We start from the raw sequence: 26,819 nt of genomic DNA on the forward strand, positions 1-26,819 counted from the left end.
CCAGTCAAGTATGTCCTGTTTTTTCAGGGTAGTGTTTTTTTGGGGGGCAGGGGGGTCCCTTGAACATGTTTCCTGAGGAGGAGTCTGGGAATGAGTCATATTACTTGAGTGTTTATCCAACATCTCTCCCAATAAGGTACAGAGCCACCTTCAGGGTATCACTGTTGGTTTGTAAGTTCCGAAACCATTGAAGTCCTGGTTATCTGAGAGACCTCCTCCTGCTTTATAGGTCACACCAACCTCTACCTTGCATACTGTACCTTGACCTCTCCAGTTTGGTTGGTTATGGCACAGCGGAGGGCCTTCTCGGTTGTGGCATGCCCCCCATCTGGAATGATCCCCCCCACTGAGGGCTCCTAGTGTGGGGTTTTTCTGCCACTAACTTTTAAAACATCAGTTTTGCCAAGGCATTCGCCTCGCTGCTAGCACTCTAGCTACCCCTGGTTTCTTGAACAAGGATTATGGTTTGAGCATGGTTCCACTTTAACTAGTTTTATTTGCATTTTGTCATAACTTTATCTTTTAAATGACTATTGGTTTAGAAATTGTCTGAAATAATACTTGGAGTATACCCACCTGCCAACTTTTGCTGGAGCTGGAAGGGAAAAATGGCCACAAATTGAAATCTGATGAACTGTTTGTTTCTTGAATCAGAAATCTTCAGTGCTGAATTCCAGAATCTCATTTTGAGAACTCATATTTCTCAACCTCTAAATTGACGCATCCCAAATCCACAGTAAGGATTATTGTATTAGGGAGAATATGAGTTGGGAAGGTTCTGTAACTCATTGGAAGAGCACATCCTTTCCACTTGAAAGGTTCCTGGCATCGCCATTTCTACTGGCATACCAAGTTCTGGACTTGGGAATATGTTGGATTGTTCTGTAATGAAGATGGTTCATGAGGAGGCTGCATCTGGATCTTGTGTATCTTTAGGGTGTACCCTTTGGAGGGCTGCTTCCCAATGCCTTGTTTCCAGTATGGAGATTCAGAATGGGTGCCTCTGTCTTTCCTTGCTATTTGAATAAGATTGGTTGGGGTGTACCTTCATTACAATTTTCACAGCTGAAGACACCTCTCTGAATGTTACCTTATTGGCACTGCTACCTGTGGTGAAAGAAGTGTGCATTGCAGTGGCCTTGATTAATGGTCACTTTATCCCTTGGGTTGGATCCAGATTTAAGCTGGTTCAATTGCACTGGTGAAAGTAGACTTCCACACTCCTCTTTTCATGGCAACCCCTCTAGACTCCTGAAAACGCTACACACAGGTATCCTTGGTGAATGGGGGTGAGGGTGCTTCCCCTCACACAAATCAGGAAGAGGGTTTCTGAAATTGAAACCCTTTCTCTCACAGAAGGGTGGTCCTGCATCCACACACGTGCCTTCAGCCAAAAGCCTAATGTTTTGTTCCATTTAGAAATTGATTTGTGAAAGAGAACTGTATGTAAATTCAGGGCTTTTTTTTGTTCTAAGTCAACATGAAACTACCTCGACCAAATGGACAGCTTACCATAAAATGAAAACCGTATGAACGGGAATTACAACATCCAGCTCTAGGTTGAGTGGGTCTATATATCCCTCTGTGAGGGGAGTAGTCAAGCCTCTGAATATGCCAGGGAGATACCATATGGGAAAGCTATTGTGTTTCTGCTGCTTGAGAACCCCTGAAAGCATCTTCCCAGCTTCTTGGGGGAATCAGAAGGCTGGACTGTGCAGACCTTCTTTTGGTCCAGCAAGTCAAACCTACTGGATAGATGGAGTTAGTCTCAATCTCGGAAGTTGCAGGGAAGCTGTCTTATGGTGCTAGTATTTACATTGGCCTTCTGATTACCCTAAATCAAATGGGGAGGTTTCTGCCCCCTGCTGGAAGAAAAGGTGATAAAAATATGATCAGAGGTGAAGAAAGTACTTCTAAAAATGTTTTAACTTTTCTTAATTCTGCTTGTAGTGTAGAAATGGCAGGCTGATGTCTGGTATAAGGAGGGTGCATGCCTTGAGCTAAATTTCCATTTACACATCACAGTATGTGAACTGTATAATCAGAAAAGGTGGTTCTACTCCTTGGAGCCTGCATTCCACTACGTGCTCATCCTACCCCCAGGTCCTTTGCACACAAAGTAGCAAATACTAGAGGTTTGGGTTTGACAGAAATGTATTTATTCAAATAGACTGTAACTCCAATCTACAGTGGGAGTAGTCCAGGTACACATGATGGGGAGAAGCTTGTAGAGTTCAGCAAAATGATCTGAATATTTAAACCTCAAACCTCATTTCACATACATTATCCCATTTCACTCTTCCCTTCCCCCTTCTACAGGGCAGAGATAGTCTCTAGCAAATTCAGAGCACTGAAAGAAATCCACCAAAGGAAGCAGCCAGCAAAGCTGGTTGTGTGTCTGAGCAGACATCAGCCTAACCTTCTACTGAAGGTAGACAAGATGGGACACCAATTTGTTAATACTACTTGGCTACAAGTCACTTGTTACCTGTTACCCCTAGATAAAGTGCATGTCATCTTGCTCCAATCATTCCCTGAGGGTAACATAGTTGAGCAAGTGTTTAGTACCAAAATCCCATCCCCTGGATAGTTTGAATGAAGCTGTAGCTCAGTGTCAGTGATGTGAGTAAAACAGGCTTGTGTAAAAGAAGAAAGAAAAACAACAATCCGCTAGTGCTTCGAGAAAGCAGCACATGACACTATAACTTTTTGTCTATCTTAATACTGAGTCTCCCACATGATGCCAATGGTATGAAGAGGTCGCAGTGTCCAGTGTTGCTTCCTCCTCTAGGAGCTGAGCAGGACATCCCCTAGCAAGGACTGTGACTGCAAAGGTTGCCCACCTTCCTGGACCTCTGTCTGGAGCAGCGGTGTTTGCAAAAGGCACCGTTGTCCTGCCAGTAAATAGCATAGTGCTGCTTGTTCTTGTTGGAACTGTCACAAGGCTGCAACATAACATTTCCAATATTTCTCCGTAAGGTTTTCACCTTCACTCTTACTTGGCCTTCGGTTACCTTTCTTTCCACAGTCTGCCAAGTGCCGGCATTAAGAGGAAGTGGGTAGATGCCCTTTTTCTGTTGATGCCTAGAAGAACAGGCTTCTTTTCATGTGAAGACACACTAGAGAGCCTTCCCGCACCTGGGAGGTGCCTTGCTTGCCCTTACAGAATTGGCTTGCAGGAAAAGAGAACATTCTTGGCACTTGGGCAGAAAATGACAGCAAAGAAGTAGTCCTTTGCAAGCTTGCCTCCTAAATGTAGTTTTCCCTTTCCCACCACTGTAAAACTTCTCTTTTGGGGGGGGGTGAGGGGGCGGGGGAAAAATCTGCCCTTGCCCAATCTCTGGCAAAGATGAATTGTTACAGTGCTTACTCCTCTGCTGTGCTAAAACAGGCAACAGCACCTTCCAGTCTTGGCTCCAAAAGAAGTTTAACATGGATGTTTTCCAAGGTGCAGGATAAGATGAAATAAAGCTGCAATTCAAAAGGGGCCTTTTACAGGATGCCAAAGATCTCCACCAGCAAGTGAGTAAATGCTCCAAGGTTGGCGACACCCTCACATGACTTTCCTAAACCAACCAAAATAGATCTTTGAAAGGAAAACTTGGTTAGGAGAAGCTACCCACAGCCAAAAGAGCCCTTTCCTAGTCTGCCAACCTAGAGTGAGAGCAGGGAAGGAGCTCAGTGCAAATTTGCAGTGTTTCAGTAGTCAGCAGAATTGTGGTTACAGTTTTTACAGAACCTGGAGAATCTAGATTCTAAATGACTTCTCAAAATGGTTGTGGACTGAGATTAGAAGCATTTACAGGAAGGTAAGCAAGTTCTCAACCAAGAGAAAATGCCCCACACATGCAGCTTTAAATCCTCTATATGCAAACAGATATAGAGACAGAAGTTTGAGCAGGGCTTATCTTCACACAATGCATGCAAGCAGTTCAGTCTCATTTCCCCAGCCGAGGAACTACAAGGGTAGTGGTAAATCAAAAGGACCTGGAATGGTAAGTCTTAGTAGCAAACTAACAATATTGTATAGCCCCTGTTGTTCCCTTGGAACAAGCCATGAGAGAGACTGCTTTCAACCCAGCTTAAAGAATTTGTAACAGATGTGACCTTAGTTACATTATGAGTAATCCAGTTCTCTGGACAGGTTTACACAGGTCCCTGCTTTCCCTTCAGAAAGAGGTCACCTGTATGTATGATTGTAAATCATGAATTCAGACATACTTCTATTTAAGAATTAAAAAAATCAAAAATAAAACACCAGTACTTGTACCCTGAATGTTTGGCTAAAATCTAAACCTTCCCTAGAGCTGTTTCATGTGGCACTTGAATCTGCTGAGCCTGCACGAGTGAGACGAGCGAAGTGCAGATCTGCGGAAGGCCGTTACGGCAGAAGCAGGGCTCCTCCTGTGCTCATGCAGTGGGGCAGCAGAGCACTTGGCCCTGCTACAGCACGGACATCGTTAGGAGGGGACCAGCTTTAGAAAAAGCCTTAAAAATGAATGTAACAACCTAAAAGGCAAGTTTTAAAAACACCACAGTGATTGTAACTATGAGCAACAATGGTGCGAGCAACAGGACAAGACTATAGGTCACCCTACTTGGGAGCAACTAATGGCTTCCGTTTGCGTTCAGCACTGGGTTGTCTTTGCCAACTGCCAAAGGCTTCATGTCAAGGATGCGGCCCTTGCGCTGCTAGTTCATCCAATCAGCATTTTGGCACCGTGGCAAAATCCTTCTTTCCTCAAGAGGGTTGCTTTGTTTTCAAGTGATACTAAGAGGGTATCTTGAATAAGGGACAAGCAACTAACTAAAGGAGGGTATGGACAACAATAGTGGGAAAAAGGTGGTGTTCTATAAAAAGGCACTGGGGTTGGCTCTGGGATCTTTCTGGTTTCTGTAACGCATGGCAAGCCACACTCCAAGGACCTGAAAGAAAAAAAATAGACCCAGTTATCAGACTTTGTTCGAAAAGCAAAGTTTATAATTTTTCTTTTCATTTTTATACTGCCCAATAGCTGAGGCTAGTTTAATATATGGCATTTGTGGAGCATTTACTAGGATGATGTTTGTATCAACACTACAGTCAAAGCTGAGTTTTTCAAATGGAGGTATTCCAAGGGAGGAGGTATTCCAAGGGAGGATTTACCAGGATTTCAAGATAAATTAACACAATGAGCCATCTAGGCCATGGCTAAGTGTTCCTTGCAGATATGGTGCCCAAAGCTTCAAAGCAGAAACAGCTTGCTGTGGCCATCTTAATTTCCCATTATGCCTCTGGATAGGTGATTTGTCCCTTGTGACTAGCTGTGCCCATGTGTCACAGCCATTTCATGGTTGTGCCCAGGACAGTTTGTCAAATTTGCAAATAGACCCAAGGGCCCAAAAGCTTGATTATTCCTGATTTATTTTTATTTTATTTATTTATAGTATTTCTATACCACTAAGTATTAAAAATCCCTAAGCAGTTTACATATAAATATTAAACTCACATTTAAAATACAAGTCTAATTACAGTAATAACATTAAGCAGTACAATGGAGAGGAATGGCTAATTTAATTAGACACCAGGGAAAGCCTGGGGGAACACATGCATTGTCAGGAAGTGTTTGAAAGACACCCGTATTTTCTGCCTCCCAAACAACATGGAGCTTTCTCCACAGGGTGACAGCTGCTATTGAAAATGCCCACTGGAAGATATTACTTTGGTGACATTCTGATAATTTTGGACATCTTAAAAGATCAATGAGTATACAGAATGGAAAGCAGTCCGTTCCATATGCTGGGCCCAAGTTGTTTAGGGACTTCTTTGTCAGCAACATAACCCTGAACATGGCTTGGTAGCCAAAAGGCAGCCAGTGCTGTTCTTTTGAGAGAGATGTTATGCAAGCATAGCTGAGCGTCCCAGTGAGCATCCTGGCTGCAGCTTGTGAACCAAAAGCCCATGTAGAGCACATTAAAGGACTCTCATTATTAAGTAGCAGTGCATGGATCACCACAGCCCGATTACTCCTATCCAAGAATGGGTGTAACTAGCACGCCAAGCAAAGTTGGTAGCATGTGCTGAGCCTCCGGGACAAGAGATGGGTTCAGGAGCATCCCCAATCTCTGTACTCGCTCCTTCGGAGGGAGTGCCACCTCAGCCAGAATAGGCAAACAGCCCAATTCCTAGCCCTGCAAACTACCAGTTCACAGATCTCTGTATTACTGGAATTCAGCTTCAGTCTGTTAGCCCTCATCCAAGCCATAACTGCATTCAGGCACTGGGTTCAGAACAAGCATGGTCTCTCCTGATTCAGATCACGAATGGAAACATCTAGGTGCCATCAGCATTTTATTTATTTTATTTAAGCTTTTTGTATGCCGTCCTATTACTAAAAAAGTCTCTGGGTGGCTTACAGCGAGTGAACAAAAAAAAGCACAAAACAAAAACCCAGAACCCATAACAACAACACACATCTTTAAAAAAGTACAATGCATCTAAAATAGTAATAAAAATAAGGATAAAACCAGTTGATTATTAAAATACTTGGAAAATTAAAAGGGTTATAAAAAAAGCATACTGGTGACACCTTGCTCCAAATCTTAAGAGTGCTCTCAATACTGGGGACAAGATGGAGCCCTGTGGCATCTCACAGCTCAGCTGCCATGGGACTGACATACAGTAACTCAGTGTTATTCTCTGGAACCAACCCCACAGGTACAGGCTGAGCTGCTGTTCCACAGTGCCTCCAAACAAGGAGACAGTCCAGGAGAATACTGTGGCCAATGATATCTAAAGCCGCTGAGAGATGCAGAAGTAGTAACAGGGTTGCACTCCCCTGACCATTTCCTTAAGGAGGTCACTCACCAGGGCAACCAAGACTGATTCCTCCTCAAACCAAGTCTGGAACCAGACTGGAATAGGTCTAGCTAATCCATTTCATTCAGGAGCATCTGCAGCTGAAATGCTACTGCTTTCCAGAGCACAAGTAAGAGTTGGCATAAACCTCTGGAGCCAGGGAGTGGCTGCACCACTGCCTTCTTCGAGCAGTGGAGATGACCCCATCACACTGGACTCCAAGAGAAAAGTGGCAGCCCTGCCTTTAATAGGAATAATTACCTCTGTAAAACTGAAGAAGAGGCCAACTCCCCCAAGGATTTTCAAGGCCTCACCTGCATGTTCCATCATCACTTTTCCACAAGTGGGGCATACATTTTTTGTTTTGCACACCTGCAGAGAAGGACAAACATTACGTGACTTTGATTTTCATCCACCGGGGGGGGGGACCTCACATTTTAAGCTGTGTTTACTAGTAGCCAGAGGCAGCAACATAAAAAGTGCACTCAGTTAAGTCCTCACTGCCAGATCAGAAGTAGTAGTAGTAGTAGTAGTAGTAGTTGTTGTTGTTATTATTATTATAACATTTCTATGCCGCCCCTTGCCGAAACCTCGGGGCGGCTTACAACATGATAAAATACATTGAAATACAATAGTACATAATAAATTACCATTAAATACAAAAATACAAAAAATACATTGATTTACAAATATAAAATTAAAATTATCAGTATAAAATAAAAATATAGGAGGAGAAAGAGAAGGAAGAAGAAGTTGCCCTGGCCAGATCATATGTTTTAACAATTGAAATGATGTTTAAATAAAAAGGTCTTTACCTGGCACCGAAAAACCAGTAACGACGGTGCGAGGCGGACCTCTTTGGGGAGTGAATTCCATAGGTTGGGCGCCACCGCAGAGAAAGCCCTCCTCCGGGTACTTACTCTCCTAATTTCTTTCATGGAGGGTTCCCGGAGAAGGGACTCTCCCGCAGATCTCAAAGGGTGGTCGGGCATATACGGACGTAAGCGCTCGTTCAGGTAGCCAGGACCCAAGCCGTTTAGGGCTTTATAGGTCATAATCAACACCTTGAATTGGGCCCGGGCTTCAATGGGAAGCCAGTGAAGCTGACGGAGGACTGGAGTCATGTGAGCATATTGCCCCGTCCCCATCAGCAACCTGGAAGTTGCTTTTGAACTTGGTGCACTAGTAGCCCCAAAAGTAGGATTCCCACGGAGGTCTCTGGCAGCAGTTTCTCCATTGATAACAGCTTTGAAAAGAGGTGGAAGAGACTGAAGTCACAGCAAATTCTTCAGCTGGCTCTAACTGAAATGTCACATGTGCCAGAGCAGCAAACCAAACACTGGGTCAGCTGTCCATCTTGGCCCTCCTCTCATGTTTCATGTGCACTGAACCCTTATTTGATTTATAAAAATGGGTCAGATGCATATTATCACTTCACATTGCCTTATGTTTTCTGAAGAAAGCTCTGCAAGTGGTGTTCAGTTTCACAGGGAGAGAGGAGAGGAGAGAAGAGGGAAGATTTGGGAGTGAAAGTAAGGTATAGGTAGCAAGCCTATAGGTAGGTAAGTAAGTACCCACCCACCCCCAGGCTTGTCTTCAAAGTGGAAAAGTTACAAAAGAACTGAATGTGTTTGAAGGGCTTCTACGTCAGCCTCAGTGCCCTGCAAGTGATACGTGGGTCTTCATCCTTACATAGTCTCCCTGGCCTAGATGGAGCGACATCAGTACATAACACTGGTATAGAGAGTCATTGCAGATTGATAGGTTTATTGCAGTGGCCCACATATTCAAGGTTTATGGTGCAATCCTGTGGTCCCTGAGGCAGCACCCCAGGGACCCTTGGGTAGTTTGGGTCTCCCCCTGCAAAGGTGGAGAGAGAGGCTCTCCTTGGAGAAGACTGAGCCTCAGATCCCTCTTCCTAGCTCCAATGGAAACATCCATGCCCAATATGCATCCTGCATCTGAGAGGTGGGAAAGGAAGCATTTAAGGAGGAGGCCTAACCCTAGCCCCACTTGGGAATCCCATCTGGAATATGTCTGCGAGGTGTTTAGCTGGATCCAAGAGGTCAGGCTCACAGTAAAAGCCCAGAAGTGCCAGTTTGGACTGGGAGAAATTAGTTTATTTGGGGCCCCGGGTGGGTAGCCACTGGAAACAAAAGTGGAGGTGGTCCAAAATTCGAGACAAAAAAGCAAGTCCAATCTTTTTTTGGGTTTAGTGAGATATTACTGCCAATTTGTTCCACACTAGCTGTTAGTAGCTCCCTTGACTGATCGATGTAAGAAGAGAAACCCTGTGCAGGTTCAAGGGCCAGAGGATTGTCAGCTGGCATTTGAAGTGGTAAAAGCCATTTTGTCCTCTGCCCTGGTCCCGCAAGCTCCAGACTCTGGGGCCCCATTTGTTTTACAAATGGATGCCTCAGAAGCAGGAGTCCAGGCTGTACTACTACAGGAAAGGTGGGAGAAGGACTATAGCCAGTTGCCTACTTAAGCCAAAAGCTGCTCCCATAGAAAAAGGGCCTGGCTATGTTTGAGAAAGACTGTTCAGCCATTGTGTGCACAGTAGGTAAGCCATGCCCGTACTTGTGGGGTTGATCTTTTCAACTGTAGATGGACCATTCCTTTTAGTGTTGGTTAGAGAAAATGAAAAACACAAACCAGAGCCTGGCCCTACAAAATTGCAATTTCTCCCTGGTCCATATCAAAAGTGGGGATAATCTGCCGGCCAATGCATTATCAAGGGCTTACAGAGCATGATCGGTTCATGTTGAAAGAGAAGGCAAAGATGAATTGCAGAGTGACAAGCTTTCCCTGCAAAGCTCATCTCCATTAATGTGCACTGGCTTTAAGGCTCCAAATGCTGTGGCATCCTATGTACCCTGTGTTGTTACAAGGTAGAGTTACTGTGCTTAGGCTGGCTGTAACACGTCTTGTTGCAGCTGTCCAATTCCCCTGTCCCTCTCCCCCTTTCCTGTTTTTATCCTTTTTTTAGATTCTCTGTGTTAATCCCTCCACCCCTGCATTTTAACCTTTTAATAAACTTGTTTCCCAAGCTTGGGTTTATCATGTGCTGAGTCCAGTGGCTGGTCCAGAGCTCTGGGACCAGGGATCTTCTGGGTGGAATTTTGCCCAGGCAGCCAAGGGAGGTGGCAATCCCTCTCAGCTTTCTGTCAAATGCACATATTACCAAGACCTCAGTAAAGGTCCCTCTTCGGGATACTGAACTAACATGATCTACTGCTTTTTCTTTAACACACAGCTTTGAATGCCTTCATTTCTACAAATAATTGCATATCAGATGGCTTTAAAAATAACACACAAAGATATCCACCCTTCAGCCCTTCCACTGATTCATTATTGAGCACAAACATTTTAGACAACTAAAGCTTTAGCTGTACTGATTGCTTCAATTCAAATGCAGACTACAGGCAAGCAAGTAATAGATGACTGAGAATTCAAAGGGCAGCAATGAAGGAACTAAAAAATATCATCAAGTGTACAGACTTTTCACTGCAGACCAAAGCCAATCCACGCCTTCGTATGGGTGTGAAAGCTGGACAATGAAGGAAGCTGATAGGAAAAACACTGATGTGCTCAAAACATGGCATTGGATGAGAGCTTTGCAAAGACCTTGGACTGATGAGCAAGTAGGTTTTAGATCAAACCAACACACAACTTTCCCTGGAAACAAAAATGAGGAAACAGAAGCTATCTTGAGAAGGTAAGGCTCACTGGAGAAGACAATAATGCTAAAAAAAAAAAAAAAAGAGGAAGGCAGAAGAAGTAGCAAATACAAGATGGATCCGTTCCATAAAGGAAGCCACACCCTTTAGTTTGCAAGAGTGCAACCTGGCTGCCAAGGCAAGGTATTCTGGAGAGCTTTCATTCACAGGCTTACCTTAAGTTAGAGACAACTTGATACCACATAACAAAAACACTATTCCTATCCACAAAGATATACTTAAGAGTTGGATACTTCAGCACAACAAATGGACGGGTCATTCTGAAACTTAGCTTACACTCCAAGAAAAAGGACAAGGGCATAAAGCAAAACTGTTCAGTGACTCGTTCGTTCATTTCACCATAGTTGTCTGCATTTGGATTAACATAATTCTTCAATCATATAACAGAGAATGGTCTGAAAACACAAGAGATGATTCTACAGATAGCCAGGAAAAAACGCAGATCCACTGCTGGACAATACCGTGATTAGGACCAACCAACACACCACAAAAGTGCAGGCTCTCCCTAACACCTCCTCAAGTTAGGCAGTACAAAAAGTGGGGAAATGGGAAAAAACACAAATCCAAAATTGTGACCAGATGCCGTGGCCATGTGGCTTACAGCTGAGACCCAGTCCTGTAATGGAGATTCAGACCAAGTGAATGCCTGGTAGTGGTTGCAGGTATCAGACTACAATGAGCCCTGGAGGTCACCCGATGCTTTTTTCCACCCAAGAGTAGTGGTAGGTGTAATCTAATGTCCGCATGAGCTATCAAATTGCATGTCCTCTTCAATTTTGAGACTGGATCTCCATGGACCTTTCCATTTCTTCCCTCATCCCCTGCTTTTCATATCAACTACCCTGATGAAAAGTTCTGGAGACCTCAAACGCTTGCACATTTCTGGCATTCTGGCTGGTCCTAATCAAGGTATTGCTCAACTGTAGTACTGTGGGGGGGGGGTTTGCTCATGGACCTGCATACCTATCTACTTGTTTGTTTTAAAATAGGAAGGCACACCTCTGCCTGGATGGGAGACTACCAAGCACTATACATTAATTGCAGTGAGCTCTTCAGAAAATTGGTGGGGAGGAGTCTCTGAAAAGACCCAAACTGTCAGCCTCATTTTGTGAAATGAGGGCTACTTAGGGTTTTGTGGGGGAAAATACATGATGCAGCATTCGGGGTTCAGACCTCACTTCTTCCTTGTTTCTTGGAAAAGTTACTTGTCCTCTGTGGCCAGCCACGCCCCCCACAGCAGTCATTTTGTGTCTAGCTACCCACCTCATGCCAACCATGCCATGGAGGTGCCTATGACTATTTCTCAAGTGTCCAAATGTGTCCCCTGTTCCCCAGAAGATCCAGGACTCCTGCACCAATGAAACCAAACAGGTCTGGCCAGCATCATGCACGAACTAAACAAGCATGCCCAAGAATGCCTCTGAAATGCCCCTGGGGGATCTCCAGAATTCCCCCACCACCACAACGCCTGGCTCCAAAGGACTCCTTGGGCAGGGTGTCAGGGCTTGGCTGGGTCTCTGAAGAGTCGCACCGGCTGTTCTTCTGGCTGACATGGCACTTCAGAGAGCAGCAAGACCTTGTGCCAAAGGGGTGAGCAGCTGGGGTGGGGCAGAAATGAGACAGATGCAGGGATGGGGGAAGACGGACAGGGCAAGGGGAGAGAGAACGAAGACAAATGCGGCTGGAAAGCAGGGGGGAGAGGGAGACAGTCCCAGAAGTGGCGGGTGGGGGCAATGGGCACTGTGGCCATGATGGCAGGAAGTGCACGTGCTCTCCTGCCTCACGCGGTGGGAAAGCCTGTGCCGGCACTGTGTCCACTCACCGCAGTGCACGCTGCAAAGTCTTTCCTGAATTCTTTCACAGAATCAGTGTGGTTGAACAGCCCGCAGCAGTTGATGCTATTTTCCAGTGAGTTCTTTGTACTAGGATCCAGGTATTTCCAGGCGCCGCTCAGGAGACTCTCCTGAAAGGAAGACAGCTTTGTAAGCTACAGTACCAAGAGGGAGATTCGACCTGGCTCACAATACTAGCCCCTTCAATCCAGTTCAGCGAGCCAAGTAAGTATAAGTTTTGCTCACCATCACTCAAGTTACCACATAACAATCAGTAAGTGGGTGGGGACTTTTATGGTAGAGAAGTAGTGGTGGCCACACTATCCAGGTCATGTTGCACCCCAAAAATGGTACAAACTAGATACAATGAGCCACTAAAGTGCTCTCGACTGATGAGCTACTAAAGCCTTGATACTGGGATAGGTGGAGAGGAATGCCTGCCTGCTATTCTCTCCTGTATCCCTGATAGATGCAGGAAATTCACTGCTGCATATAAGAACTGGATAAGAAGGAACAAACCTGAGTTAAAGAACAAGCTGAACTTATGTGCAAACAGATTTGCCATTGTGCTTGTGGCCACAAAAGTTTCCCTCCATTGCTGAGCTCAGACAACTAATTGGAAATTTGCTTGTTTTCCTGCTGATCCCAGTATGCTAGCTCCTGCCGATAGCTTCCTTCCTGATTGATGCACTCCAGTGTAGTTTCTACTTCACTTCATTTGTATCACAGTCCTCTTTAAGAGCTGGTGTGGTGGTATGCATGATGGATTGGGGACCTGTGAGATCCAGCTTCTATTCCCCATTATCCTACAAAGCTCACTGAGTGACTTTGGCCCAGTCCCTCACTCTAAGCTCAACCTACTTCACAGGGTTGTTTTGTGAGGATAAAATGGTGGGAGGGGAGGAGAATGTAAGACACCTTGAGTTCCTAACAAGAAAAAAGACAGGGTGCATATGCAATGGAAGAAGTGTTGCAATGCAAGAAGCTGCTGTGGAAGGCACAAACTTTGGCCCAGACCCTGTTTTGTGCATTTTGCAAGTTGTTTCACTTCTTAATCCAATCAGCCCTTTTTCTAGTCTGTGAAGGCTAAGCAAATTATGAAAACCTTGTTCTGAAGTGAACATATTGTTGCTTGAAGTGGAGGCAAATGATCACAAGTTCCCTCCAAAGCTGATCAACATTCAGGAAGGAAAGTGCTCTTACCTGTTTACTTGCTTTGAGTGCCAGACATGAACAGGAAACTCCAAACTGGAAAGCAAAGACTAGCCCTAAAATCACAATATACTGAAGAGAAGGGAATAATTAAGGAAACGCTTGGGAAAATAGAGGGATGCTGAAATACCAACAAGCTGAGCTGCAGATAAAACCCTTCATTTCCTCCAGTTCTATTTGTCAAATTAAGACAATCATCACCATGAAGCAATACTGCCTTTATCACTGCTTTAGTTTGACAGTTCCAGCATCATCCCATACCAGTTTCTTAACATGTGCAACACAGACAGCAATACTGAGGTTCCTTCGATCACCTGTCTTTGGCAGCTATGTAGAAAACCATGTACACGATCCCATACAATGGGTGCATTCACATGACCTGAAAGCCATGGTGATTTTTTATCATTGTTGGTCTGTCATGTTGACCAAAACCTTTTATGGTATTTCAATATGGTATGTTTGGTTTTTAGAAACCGTGAGCAGAAACAACAGTCTGTTATTTCACTTGAAACTGAAAAGGAAGTGTGAACCTGAACAATAATCTGATGGGAGACTACTGGGAGCCCAATGCATGAATGGGATATGTAAAGCATCTACCAATAGCTCATAAGTCAGAGGCATTTACAGTATTTCTTGCTGCCTTACAGTAGCTACTAGGGGAATATACATTTTCCCATTCCAAGCACTCTGAGCTAACAAAGAAATGGCTATCGAGAAATGCTCACAAATGCATCCTGCTCACTCTGTAATTTCATTCAGAAATCTACAAGGACAAAAAATATGTTATAATTTTTGATACAGCCCTATGATAAAACTTAATGGATGTCACGTGGGACATGAACATGACCTCATCGTTACTTTGCTGCAAACTTCGGAAAGGCCTTATTCAGCTTTTGTGATATTGATGGAGCTGCCAGCAGCCTCCAGATATGAATGCCATCCAAGTCCTTGAGATGCTCTGAGGTTTCCTTTTAGAGCTGTTTCCATCTCCCCTCAACACACACACACACACACAACCTGTTTCTAGCTAAAACAGTTACGTCAATGAGAACCTCAGAGGCTGACTTCTCCTTTCATCCAGGCCCTAGGTTATAAAAAAAACCCTCAGCAAAGAAATGCCTATTTTCTCTCTCCTATGATAGTTCCACTGAGACTGCATCTATTCCTCCTCATCACATCCTGCATGCAGAGAGCAGCATCTCCCTTTGCTATTGGCACAACTGCTGTCAGCCAGCCTCTTTTTGGTCTAGTAACCCCATGAAAAGCCAGCTCTCCCAGGAGGCAGGGTGACTCCCCAAGAGTGGGAGAAGCAGCAGGAGAGCTTGGGAAAGCACTGACCTCATGCCTCAGGATTATATTGCAACACCCCGCAAAATACAGGCTACCACAGGTATATGGCTTGGTGAGAACTGGAGCAGCAATCTGCAAATTTCATTTCTCTGATCCTCTTCCTCCCATAGGCATCTTTGTAGACTGCAATGCGAGGAAAATCTAGGGACACACTATCTGGTGGAAGTTATAAAAAGAAAATTTCATTACTGGCCCCTGTAGGCAAATAGGCATGGCCTCTTCCACAGCTGCATACATGACTGAATGCCACTTTCTGTATAATTGTTCCCAGGCATTTGAAACTCCCATAGTTAATATGGCAATTTAGGGCACAATCCAATCAAGATTATTGTAAATCCCTGAACCTGGAGGATTGCAGGCATCCTATGCAGACCAGAAGTAGTAGCAGAGGCACTCTTTGCCTCCAGCTCTGCATTTCTGTTGGATGGCCATTTCAGGCTGTCTAGATGGGGTCCTTTGGAGAAGAGGGAAGGAAGTTGCAGAGACGACTGAATAATTACAGCCTTGGCCCCTGCAGTCTTCCCTCTCCTCACCTCTGGAATGCCCCCTTAAAGCACTCTTTGAGGTTGAGTTCCCAACCTGGGAGAGGCTGGCATGGTTCTTTCCATGCTAGGCATGAGATGGTGGTTGGATCAACATGTGGATTCCCAGCTCTGGGATCAAAGTGCTGTCTAAGAGCCACAGCAAAGCTCTCTTAGTTATATTTGTCAGTACAAGAAAAAGAGACATGAAAGCGAAGGGGCAACAAACAGCTAAACATTCATTAAAGGACTCACCCCCTCATCATCCACACATACCTGGAACAATAAAATAACCGATGTGCTTTAATATTTGTCTAAGCTATAGATTCTTTAAAATGTACACAGGCTTGTTTTTATTAATATGTGATTAAACTTTGTGCTCTACCATCACGTAGTGGGCTCACAACCGCTGAGAGCTTGTTCCTCGTGCCTTCCAGAAAGACTGTCACAGCAAAGGAAAGCCTGATACCCTCCAACCATGGAAGGAAATGTATCTTGAATGGTGCATGTAACTCATGTATCTGAGATAGGTTAATTCCCCACACAGGCCTTGTCTCTTAGTAGTGTGACTGCTTCTATCTCAGAGTGGCTGCCGCCTTCAGTTTGCTTCTGTTTGTTTCAAAATGGCTACGCCTCAGTCCTGAGGTTTATACCACATAAAAAGAAGAAGCAGTAGGGGTTTTTTTTTTGTTTTTTGTTTTTTTTGCAAGGAGGAGATAGAAGCATGCACACTTACTGCTTAGACACCAGGCCTAGTCTACCTTAGACACATGTTCATTTCTCCTTCCTTTTCCTTTTCCAGCCAGTTACTCCTTTTATATTAAAAAAAAAAAAAAACCCTCAGGGAGATAAATTTAAAATTTGCAGAAAAGCAGTGCTTTCTGTCACTACTTTCCTGATAGAAATATACACAAATATTTTATCCAGTTTGGTTTTTCATGTACTCTTGTACAATGGGATTGAACAACTTTTGCACTGTTTGGATTTTGCAGAATCACTCTTTTACCAGCTTTACTGGTACTAGCATGCCTGCATACACCAGTTGCTAAGGAGCTTGGGCAGGAGGAGGTCATGAACCCACCCTGCTTGAAGGAACCTGTGGGCAACTGGTTTGCCACCATGTATATGGAATACTGAACTGGACGGACCTTTGGTCTAATCCACCATGGCTTTTCTTAACTCTCTATACTCATGAAGCAGGCCCTAAAACAAAAACAAAAAGATAGGATATTATAGGATAGATATTATGTCCCAGCACAACCACCCAGCCTGTTAAGGGTGAGGAACAGGACACATCACTGGACTGACACTTTTAGCACTGATTTTGGCTGGGTTGCAAAGAATAAGGTGAATTATAATTGCTTTATGGATAAAAGAATGGTTTGTTGTTGTTTGCAGAAGGAACCCCTACTCTCTACTGGCACTAGCCAGTATAGCCAATGGTGGCCCATCATGAGAGTTGTAGGTGCAAACATCAAACTTCTGGTAAGCCACTTATTTTTCATCCCTGCCTTTGAGGATGAAGAGGACTGAAATGCCTCAAAATCTCCTAGGATATAATGTGAAAGATATAGGGCTGTCGCTATGTTTTTATATTTCTAACTATGTCTAGTTTTCATCCCTCCTGTAACTTCTAATACAGCCTTTCACATCCAGTGCCTTCCAGATGTGTTAGAGTACAGTCAGAAATCACGGCAGCTGCAGTCCAACACACCTGGAGGACACCAAAGTGGGAAGGGCTGATGTACTCATCGTGCTACAGATTTCCCTATCTACAGTGTACAATGATGTCCAACAGGATGGGAAATTGTACAGTAGCACACAAAGCAGTTTGAAGTCGATGCCAACAAAGACTCAGTAACAGTGAGAAACACAATATCTGTTTCTGCAGTCCCTAATGCTAGAGAAAACTGAGGAAAGCTCCATAAACAGACAAAGTATGGATGCCTGTATAGTCTTTCCCTGTCCCTTTAACAGCCCACAAATGAAGATCAAATGAAAATGATACCCCTGCTTTGACCAGTCAAATTCTTAGCTTCTACAAATAAACACTATGCCAGCCTTCCCCAAGCCGGTGCCCTCGAGAGCAGTTGGATTACAACTCCCAAAACTGTAGGGCATCAGTTTGGGGATGGCTGAACTATGCCACAATTTAATCAGGCATGAGAGGCCTGGCCTTGCCAATGCAAGGCATGGCCAATTAATAAAGTATCAGGTTTTGCCTGGCACTTTCCAGGAGGGATGCAATGAATCCTGCTTTGCTAAATATAGAGAAGGATACAAAGAAGAGCATGACTTGGTGATGATTGATAGCACCAATGAACCCCACAATGGCGATGAGAAGTAGGAAGAAACCCACAGCAATGACCCCTCCGATGATGTGGAGGCTGGAAACAATGCCGAATCCTTTACCCCAGGCAGCCACGCCAATCAGCAGCAGCCCAACCAGCTGAAAAACAAGAAGAATTTGGGGTGGGGAGGAAAACCATAAGAGTCAGAAGCACAGAAGTCAATTGCCACTCTCCTTTCCAAGTGACTTAAAACAATATATATCCCCAGTCAGCGGGTCCCATAGAATGGTTGCCTTCTTCATTTTGGCAAGCAGAGCCCAAGCATACAATTGCATCCATTAATCAGCATGCTTTGGATTTAAACCGGTTCTTCATCTAACTCAGGTCTGAACAGCTGCACAAAGTCATAGCCTTCTGCTCTACAGATTGGTGGAGGAAGCATTCTATCATCTGGAATCTGAATTTATTTTGGATCATTTCCAGGGCTTTTCCTGCAATGTGCCAGGGGACCTGTTGGAACCAAAAGCAAAATGGCTGCCTGTGCCAATTAAAAAGAATGATTTTGATGCAACACATTTTTGCAAAGTTCCAAGACAAAAAGATATGGAATGACCTTCTACTAGCCAATTGAAAGGAGTTTATTTTATCTTCCTAGAATAAACTGCACCCACCAGTGTCCCACAAAGCATACCCTTTCCTTTCTACTACAGTCCTATTTTATAAATAACACAGAACACCCAAGCCAGTATGGCTTAAAGCAAAATAGATAAAAGAATATCATGCACTCCAAATACAAAAGAATCCAGCTTAAGGCACATTAAATACACACCAAGATGTTCTTAGTTGAACAGGCTTGTACTGCCTCATAAACCTATATAGAAGGTTACACATTTTGTTAAACGTTAATGATTTTAAAATGATTCACAGTTGCTCCAAATCTATGAGATATAAAGTTAAGCAAGGGTAGACAAGTCATAGCAAGTTATTTAGAACTGTATCATTGCCCTAAGAATAAGTTAATAGGGGAAATTCCACTTCTACACACAACATAATTTGCAACATAAACTGGTTGTACTTCTGATCAATTGCTCCATCCCAGGCTCAGTTCCTTTCAATATCTTTTTCTGTTTCCTCGGTACTAACTAATTTCAAAATTGCTGGTTAACATTTAAAATGTTTCTACTTTACTACTGGTCTGTCATAAGATAAAGATGGATGGGGTGTTTCAGAACATGATCATTAGCAGTAACTGATGCTTTCTTAGGTGTATGAAGCCTATGAAAGCACATTTACCCATTCAGCAGTCTATGAAAGCACATTTACCCATTTACCCTACATCAAAAGAACATTTTATAGCACCTGAAGACAGGACTTTATTCTCTGAAAAATATCACCTCCTACTGCTAGGTAAAGTTAGTGATCTAGTTTATAGCAACTTTTTTTTAGCCTAGTACATTATCTAAATTACTTGCAGCTTTTCAATATAAGAACAATCTATTATTTCTCTTTCGGTTTTCCACCTACCAAAAAACCTTGTTTCCCTTAAGGATGGGGATGGATCTGGGTAACAGCTGGGTTTTACATTTTCAAAAATGAGGCATCAGACATTGTGCTTATTTCTTCCACCCTGCAGAGCTTGGTGCAACCTGAGAACGTCACAGCTGGCACCAAGTAAAAGTTACTGTGAATGTCCACTGTCTCCTCCCAAATCCCACCTTAAAACTGTAATTAATACACACCATTCAACTTTAGCATTAGCCAATGCACTTTGATTACCGGGTAGCGTAATTAAGGGTTCTGGAGAACTTGAAAGTTTGCATGCTTATTTTGTAATGTTTTGGGTTGGCCCAGTAAAGTTATTTCATGATTATAGATTTTAGCTCTTTGAAAAAGACAATCTTCCCAGACTTCCCCCTCTTATTCCTCTGACTGGGGGCAACTGAACAGTCAGCCAGCTGGTTGTGGGTTCAAGCCCTTCCCTCCAGCACTGCAGGTTCTACTGTCCATGGACAGGGAGGAAGGGACCAGCTGAAACAACCGAGTCTCTGTACATTTCATCGCCACACTAAGTCTTTTAGCTTGAAATCTGTTCAGAGAAGTTTGTGGGGGTTGGGAGTTGGTTCTGAGTGACACACAGGCTAGCCAATGAGTATTATGCACAGCCATACTTCAAAAAGAGAGTAGAAAGTTACTTTATGATTTCAAGGACTATCCTATAAGAACTGTGCAAAATCAGTCTTCTTTTCTAGACCATAAGAGGTCTAGACAAGAAGATAACACAGAGGCCACTAAATATGGTAAGTGCAATTCCACAGCAGACTCACCACAAATTATGTGCATCTGCAGCCACCCTAAATTACAGGCATAAGGCATTCCAAAAGGAAAAGAAACAATTCGGAAAGGGGGAGGGGAAGACTTATTATTATTTAACTGTAGCTGAAGGTCTCCAGATATGCATTCCTGCATTTAACACAGCAAGAGATCCAGCTTTGAAACCACAATAATCATCACCTATTCAATTTCTACAGATGGGGGAGTTTGCTCAACATGGCACCCACCCTGAGAACAAGCTTCAAATTCATAGAAAAACCTGTGGTACATTCAACAGTTGATTCAGTCCGTTGTGAGTTGCCTCCTCTCCTAATTCTTTGATGGCTGAAATCATCCTGTCTCCCCTCCCACTGCACATGAAACCCTCTTGTGGTCACCGTGGCTTCTCCAATTTTCAGTAATTACTTGCCTGTGTATATTCCTATAACGCCCCCTCTCAATTAGCCCTGTCAAAAACCCCGTTTTAAAAGAAGTCTTTATTTTTTTCAGCAAGCAAAAGTCTGGTGCTTCCATTTGAGGTAGGCCATTCTTTTTCACTTTCCCAAACATCAAGAGTCTCGCAAAAGTGGGGAAAAGGCTGAGAATACTGACAGCCTTAAAAGCTAGAAGATTTTAAGGAGCCATCCAAATCTGCAAACTAATAACTTTTTGCTGCTTTGCTTTAACTTGACAGCTATCAAGTGGATGTAAAGTAATGTATCTGAAAAGCTTGGCTTTGTCAATGTTAATGGATACTGCCTGCTTTCACTTATAAGTGCTTGGGCACTTATGAGGTCATTGACCAGGCAAGGCTTCAAATTTCATGTAGTCAGAGTTGCGCTGTTGTGCAACTCAGAACTGCAGAACAAAACAAAAACAAAACAAAAATCACCAAAGAGATTTGGACACATTTGTGGCACAAGCAAAATGTGGCAAAGCAGTGATACTGGCACCAAAGTGCTGCTTGGGCATTTTGGAGGGACTGTCACCCCAGAGGTTGCAAAAAACAATCTGCAAAGTAGAGAAAACATGGGGGAAAGCCATGGCTACCCCAAAAGGGGTCACAGCACAGATGGTCACTGCTGCTTGAGCACTCAATGGAACAGCTGTTACTGGTGGTGACCTGGGCAAGCTTGGCAAGGGGCTTTTGCCATTCATGCTAAGCAGCAATATTTCTGCTTTCCTGGATGCACAATGGGCTTGGTGTCCTAGGTTCAGATAGTACACCAACCCTTCATGGGTCTAGCAAGCCATGGGACAGCAAGGTGATTTGTTGCCCCCAAATAGACCATCCTGCAGGAAGCACTCCAAGTTCAGACAACACAGCAACCCAAATAAGTTGCCATTATATATGTACCCCGTTCTTTTCTCCTGAATAAATAAATGGTTGCCATTTGGTCCTATGAGGTAAGAATACTACAAGGAAAATACCATAGAACATCAGAGGCTGTACAATGGTTATCGCATACCCAGCTTACAGTTTACATGTGCTGCATTTAGAGAAACTGTAGTGGTGAAAGCTAAACCAGTCCCATACTTCTCTTCTAGCAGAAGTACTAACCCACTTCCAGTGAACAAGGGCTTTATATTGCATGGGCTCTACCTGAAGAATAGCAAGGAGGTAATCGAGGTTCAATTTTCCCAGTGTCCAGAAGCCAGGATGGGTTTTTGGAGCAATACGAAGGCTTTATGGTCTTCAACTTATTAGGAAGAAAATTAGAGATAATTGCCTTAAAGTTGCTTTCCTCAAATATATTCCTTAAATAATCGAAAATTTTACTGTAAGACTCAAACCTGTTTGCTTTACTAAAGCAGCTTCATCCCTCACATCTTCCAGGAAGGAATGTGTATGTTACAGTCTCTGAAACTGAGGAAAATGGAAATTTATAAAGTCATTGGCCAGAGACATTAACTTTTGCTCTCTCCTTGGGGAGATGAATTGATGTGTCACTCATCCAGGTAACTCTGAAGGACCTGGACTTCATCCTCTGGACTATTTAAGGAAGCAAAATAGTAACAGGTATGGAGAGCATAAACTTTCTTTAGTATAAACTTTCATTTGCTTCTTTATATTCTGTATCCATGTTTCATCATTCGATTCAATAAACCATACATCATCCTTGGCACAAGCAGTTTTGTTTCATTCTGAGTATCCTTGAATCTGGAATACCTTGGATGGAGCAGGCCTCCAGGGATTAATACAGCCTGCCAAACGACTGCTGTGCTCCATTCTTCACTTTCAACTCACTCATCACTTGGCAGAGATTTATTTAAATGGCAATGCTGGTTTGCTGAAATCTGATGATTATTAAAGGCTGGTGTTCCATCCCAAGAAAATGCATTTGAAAATGCAAGACCACTCCAGTTTCTTTACTCACTATTACAAAACCAGTATTTGAATACTAAATGCATTCAAGACTGCACCTTATGCAATTTGTATCAGCTTGACTGACAATCCAACAATCAGGTGTGTCTGTCTTTCCTATTGGACACAAACTATACAAGGGTGATTTTAGCACTATATTTTAAGAAAATCTTAGAGAGTTTATAAGTTTGTTACCCACTTTATTCCTTTGACCATAGCACTGATTATACATATTAAGCACTGGCAACCGGTGCTTTGTTAACTACACTGGTTGCAGGCTAGTTATGGAGTCTGATTCAAAGCATAGGTATAGATCTTTAAGGTGGAAAATAGCTTAGAACCAGTCCACCTAAAACATAACCATCTATGCTATATGCTAAAAGTTAAATGTCTTCTGGAAGATGGTAACATGAGCTCAAAATAGGTATGATAAAGATGCCAAAAGAATCCCCCTTGGAAAGACATTACAGAAAAGGCTCTTTCCTTAATAGCCATGCATGGTACGTTGCGGGTACCAGCAGCACAAGAAGAAAAATTATCTTAATCTCCTGTTTTGATTATCAACTTTACTGCTGACTCTTTAATATTTTAATATCAATAATGTTTTAATATTTTCATCAGAAAAGGCAGAAGGCCACTTATGAGATGGAGCAAATGCATAAAGGAAGCCACAGCCTTGAACCTACAAGGTTGAGCAGAACAGGACATTTTTATTTATTTATTAATTTATTTATTAAAACATTTTTATGCCGCCCCATTCGCCGAAGCCTCGGGGCGGCTTACAACACTAGATAAAACAATAAGTTAAAATATCCATATAAAATAATCATAATTTAAAACACACTTTTGAGTGTGTTTGGAATGCACTCATAGGGTCACTATAAGTTGGAAGCTGTAGTGGAGAGGGGCTTGATGCCTCAAGGGAAATGGAAGGAGTTACAGCAAGACTTGGGCACGCAGAGTGCAGGTGGCAGTATTAAGGCAGCTTCAGTGCCTAGGCTGGGCAGAGGGAAGAACAGCAAACAAAACAAAGTGTTGCAAATCATCCAAGGACAGGGCAATTCATATTCTTGGGGGAAGGGCACCAGAGAGGTGTGGGGGGGGCGGGGGTCATCAAATCAGTAGGTCCCACCTGGGAATCCTCAGGAGATGTCACCCCATGGAACCAAGGGCTCTGACTGCTTGTGGGGGGGGGGGGGAATAAAAAGAGAGAATTTGGACTGGCATTTGTTCCCTCTTCAGAGAGAAACCAGTTGCCACCAGAGGTTCTGTCCATCTGTAACTTGCTACACTACTTGCGAGAAAGCCCAGCTAAGTATTCTATCTGGTATTAGTGGCAGGTTAGCTCACTTTCTCGTTTTAAGTCTGAGATGGTCAAAGCGCTTGGGAATTGTGTTTAAGGTTTGAACTTTGTATTTTTGATGCTGCTTTACAATTCCCCTTTCCTTCCCCTCTCCTTGTGTGTCTGTGTTGCTGAGGGCTTGCTCTTTTAAATCCTCCACCCCTATTGTGTTTTTCTGTTCCATAAAGTTCTGTTTCCCCAAGTACTTGGATGAGCGTGTGTCTGGTTCCTGATGGGTGGGACTGGGGATTTCTGGGTGCAGATTCGGCCACAGGAGGTGGGGACTCTGGAGCAGCTGAATGCTGCAGAAGCAAGTTGATAGCACATAACAATAAAATGCTTCCTAGGCCATTTGTTACTTCAGTACTATATAAGTAAATAAAATGAATAAAATGATAAATAAAATGAAGTAAGAGGCACCAACTGTTTGTATGACTCTTGGTCATGCTGATCTCCTAGTGCTGATCTCCTGTCTCACAAGGCTACTGTAGCTGAGAAAAGGAAGGCAAAGGATCTCATTGCACAAAGTCCTATGACCTCCGCACAACACACAAAGTGCCCTCAACAAACCCCTTTAATCTTGACCCAGCCTTCCAGGCACAAAGCAATGCATATGAGATTGAAGAAGCTACTACAGTACCACAGCCAACAAAAGCAGGAGGGTAGATTTTAGCTGAACATTAGGCAATGGCATGGTAAGTCCAGCAGTGGAACCAATGGAAATTAGAAAGATGGGAAGCTCCTCATATTCTTTAAGTAGAGTCTGGGCTGTCTTCTGATAGGGCTGCTCTAACTTGGGATTTCTGGTGCTGAGCAAGATGTTGAGTGATAGAACTTGCAAGATCCTTTCCAACTTTAACATTCTCTCAGTTGGGAAAAGGCTACTGAGCTGGAAGCCAAGATTTGCCTACCTTGTCATGGAGCTGAAAGGTCCTGAAAAATGGAGCCAACACTGCCTGGCAAGCTCCCCATACATGTTCTATAATAAGCAAATAATGAAAACTAGCAGGTTGGCTGCAGGGATTCCATGTTTTCTGGTCAGATAAAGCTGTTTGCCACTCTGTATCCCTGGTACAGAAATGTGCCTGAACCAGTTGATACACTGTAAATGTCACCAAAGTTTTTCAAAGGAGGCTCTGTCTTATCTCATTCAAAAGTAGGAATGTGCGTGATATCTCCAGATATGTTCACATCAAGGGCTATGTATATTTGTTTTTCACTGGCAGTGTGGTATAAGCTGCCCCATGTCTCCAGAATGTCCACTACCTTTAGCAGAATTGTCAGGCAGATTCCCTCCCACAACTCTGTAACAAAGAAGCAATGGCAGCTGGGTATGTGTATCCTTTTGGACCTTCTGGCCAGATTTTTCTACTTTCTAAGAGGCTATTTTTCTGTGCACAGAATAAATACATTTAGAATATCTTCTACTGAAATATAAGAGTTGCTCATTCCTCCTCCTTTCATGGGCCTCTACATAGGAAGAAGAAAACACAATGATTTTTTCCTGCAGGTTTGCCTTATGAACATCCAGTACATAACCTGACCTAATCCATGCCCTTTCATTCCTTACACTGTTGTTAAAGGCGCCTTCTGCATCATCTCAAGTTATTGCTCATACCTGAATGTTCTAACCAATTGAGGCTTTTGTGCAGTTTACCTGGGTCCCACCTGAACTTTTTTCTGAGTTGTAGTTTACTGAAAAATTTAGAAAACATCCATACAAGAAACTAAGAAGTGAAACTAAGAAGTAAACTGAGTTATCTATTTCCAGCAATCAGAGGAACACCCTGAAGTTACGTTTCAAACTTGTACGGATAATAAAAGTTTTCCAGAAAAGCAGTGTGGCAGAAAAACTGTGGTCAGTTCTAGGAAAGACAACTGATAGTAGTGCTGACAACATCACAATGCACAGCTTATTGCTACTAGATGTGGGACAATGAGAAAACAACATACACAGCCCATACTCCACTGAGACATCTTTTAAAATGAAAATTCAGGGGATACTTCTGTAAGATGGATACTATTCATGTTCCCCTTTCCCTGCTAACAATACATCTGTCTAGTCACACTTGAGAAAACATCCTTGAATTTAGCCATCTTTGCAAAACCAAATTTATTTTGAGTTGAAAGAACACTCCTTTTCTAGGCCTTCCATGACAGGTTCACTCCTACCACAGCTTTTCCCATTGCAGTCTAGAAAAATGGAGACACACATGGCACCTTCCAGCTTTCCTCCTCCTAACAATGCCCAAGTACCCGCACCCACATAAAGCCAGGCAGTGAATAATCCTGCCTCTCCCAGCATGCTAGACCGGACTTTCCCAACCTATCAGCCCCAGATCTGCTTGACTATGACTCCTACCATCCCCCGACAATCGCGGGTGGGTATGTTGGTAGGTGAAGTACAGTACACCTTGAGTCTGCCAGGATGAAGGAGGCTGCCTTGCAAGAAGGAACCCAGACCAACCTCTCCTTGCCCCCCCTTCTCTCTCTTTCACAAAAGAAGAGAGAGCAACCCCACCCCTTCAACAATAGGCAACGAGTCTATAGCCTGAACACGAAACAGGGCACATTCGCTGTCCCCAGCCACTTCCTACTTAAATGCTCTCCCCAAAAGGCCAACACCTACAAAGACCCCTTCTCCCCGCCACGCTCTCCCACACGGCCCCCCTTCACCCCACAGCGCCTCTTCCCCCGTTTCCAGGCCTCCCTCCCCACATTAACCCCACCCTCCAATTTCTACTAAGCCAAGTGCGCGGGGTGGGGGAAGGAGCCAGGCGGCTGTCACACTCACCACATAAACGACATTGAGGGCGCACAGCGCGTTGCGCGAGCAGGCAAAGCCCCCGCAAACCATCTTCCCCAGCAGAGGTAACGAAGCCCCCTCTCCTCAGATAAAAGCACCCCACTAAACAACACTCCCTCCCCCGAAGGGGCCGCCAGTTCTACCCCTTTAAATCCCAGGCCTCCGTCCCCGCGCCTGCGCGCAGCTGCGACCGCTTTTCGCCGGGTCGGCGG

At 43.7% G+C, this 26,819-nt stretch overlaps 1 protein-coding gene across 1 annotated transcript; it reads right to left on the reverse strand.

Moving 5' to 3' along the window:
* Positions 1-2,136: 2,136 nt before the first annotated feature.
* Positions 2,137-26,819, reverse strand: TSPAN31 (tetraspanin 31). Its single transcript, XM_044443088.1, has 6 exons — positions 26,596-26,819; positions 17,775-17,942; positions 13,614-13,694; positions 12,401-12,541; positions 7,100-7,210; positions 2,137-4,926 (listed from the first exon to the last, which is right to left on the reverse strand). The coding sequence occupies exons 1-6, from the start codon at positions 26,656-26,658 to the stop codon at positions 4,852-4,854; spliced, it is 639 nt and encodes a 212-aa protein (XP_044299023.1). The 5' UTR covers positions 26,659-26,819; the 3' UTR covers positions 2,137-4,851.

The sequence above is a fragment of the Varanus komodoensis genome, unplaced genomic scaffold (genome assembly GCF_004798865.1).
Source record: "Varanus komodoensis strain SLA01 unplaced genomic scaffold, ASM479886v1 scaffold41, whole genome shotgun sequence".
Classification (NCBI taxonomy): Eukaryota; Metazoa; Chordata; class Lepidosauria; order Squamata; family Varanidae; genus Varanus; species Varanus komodoensis.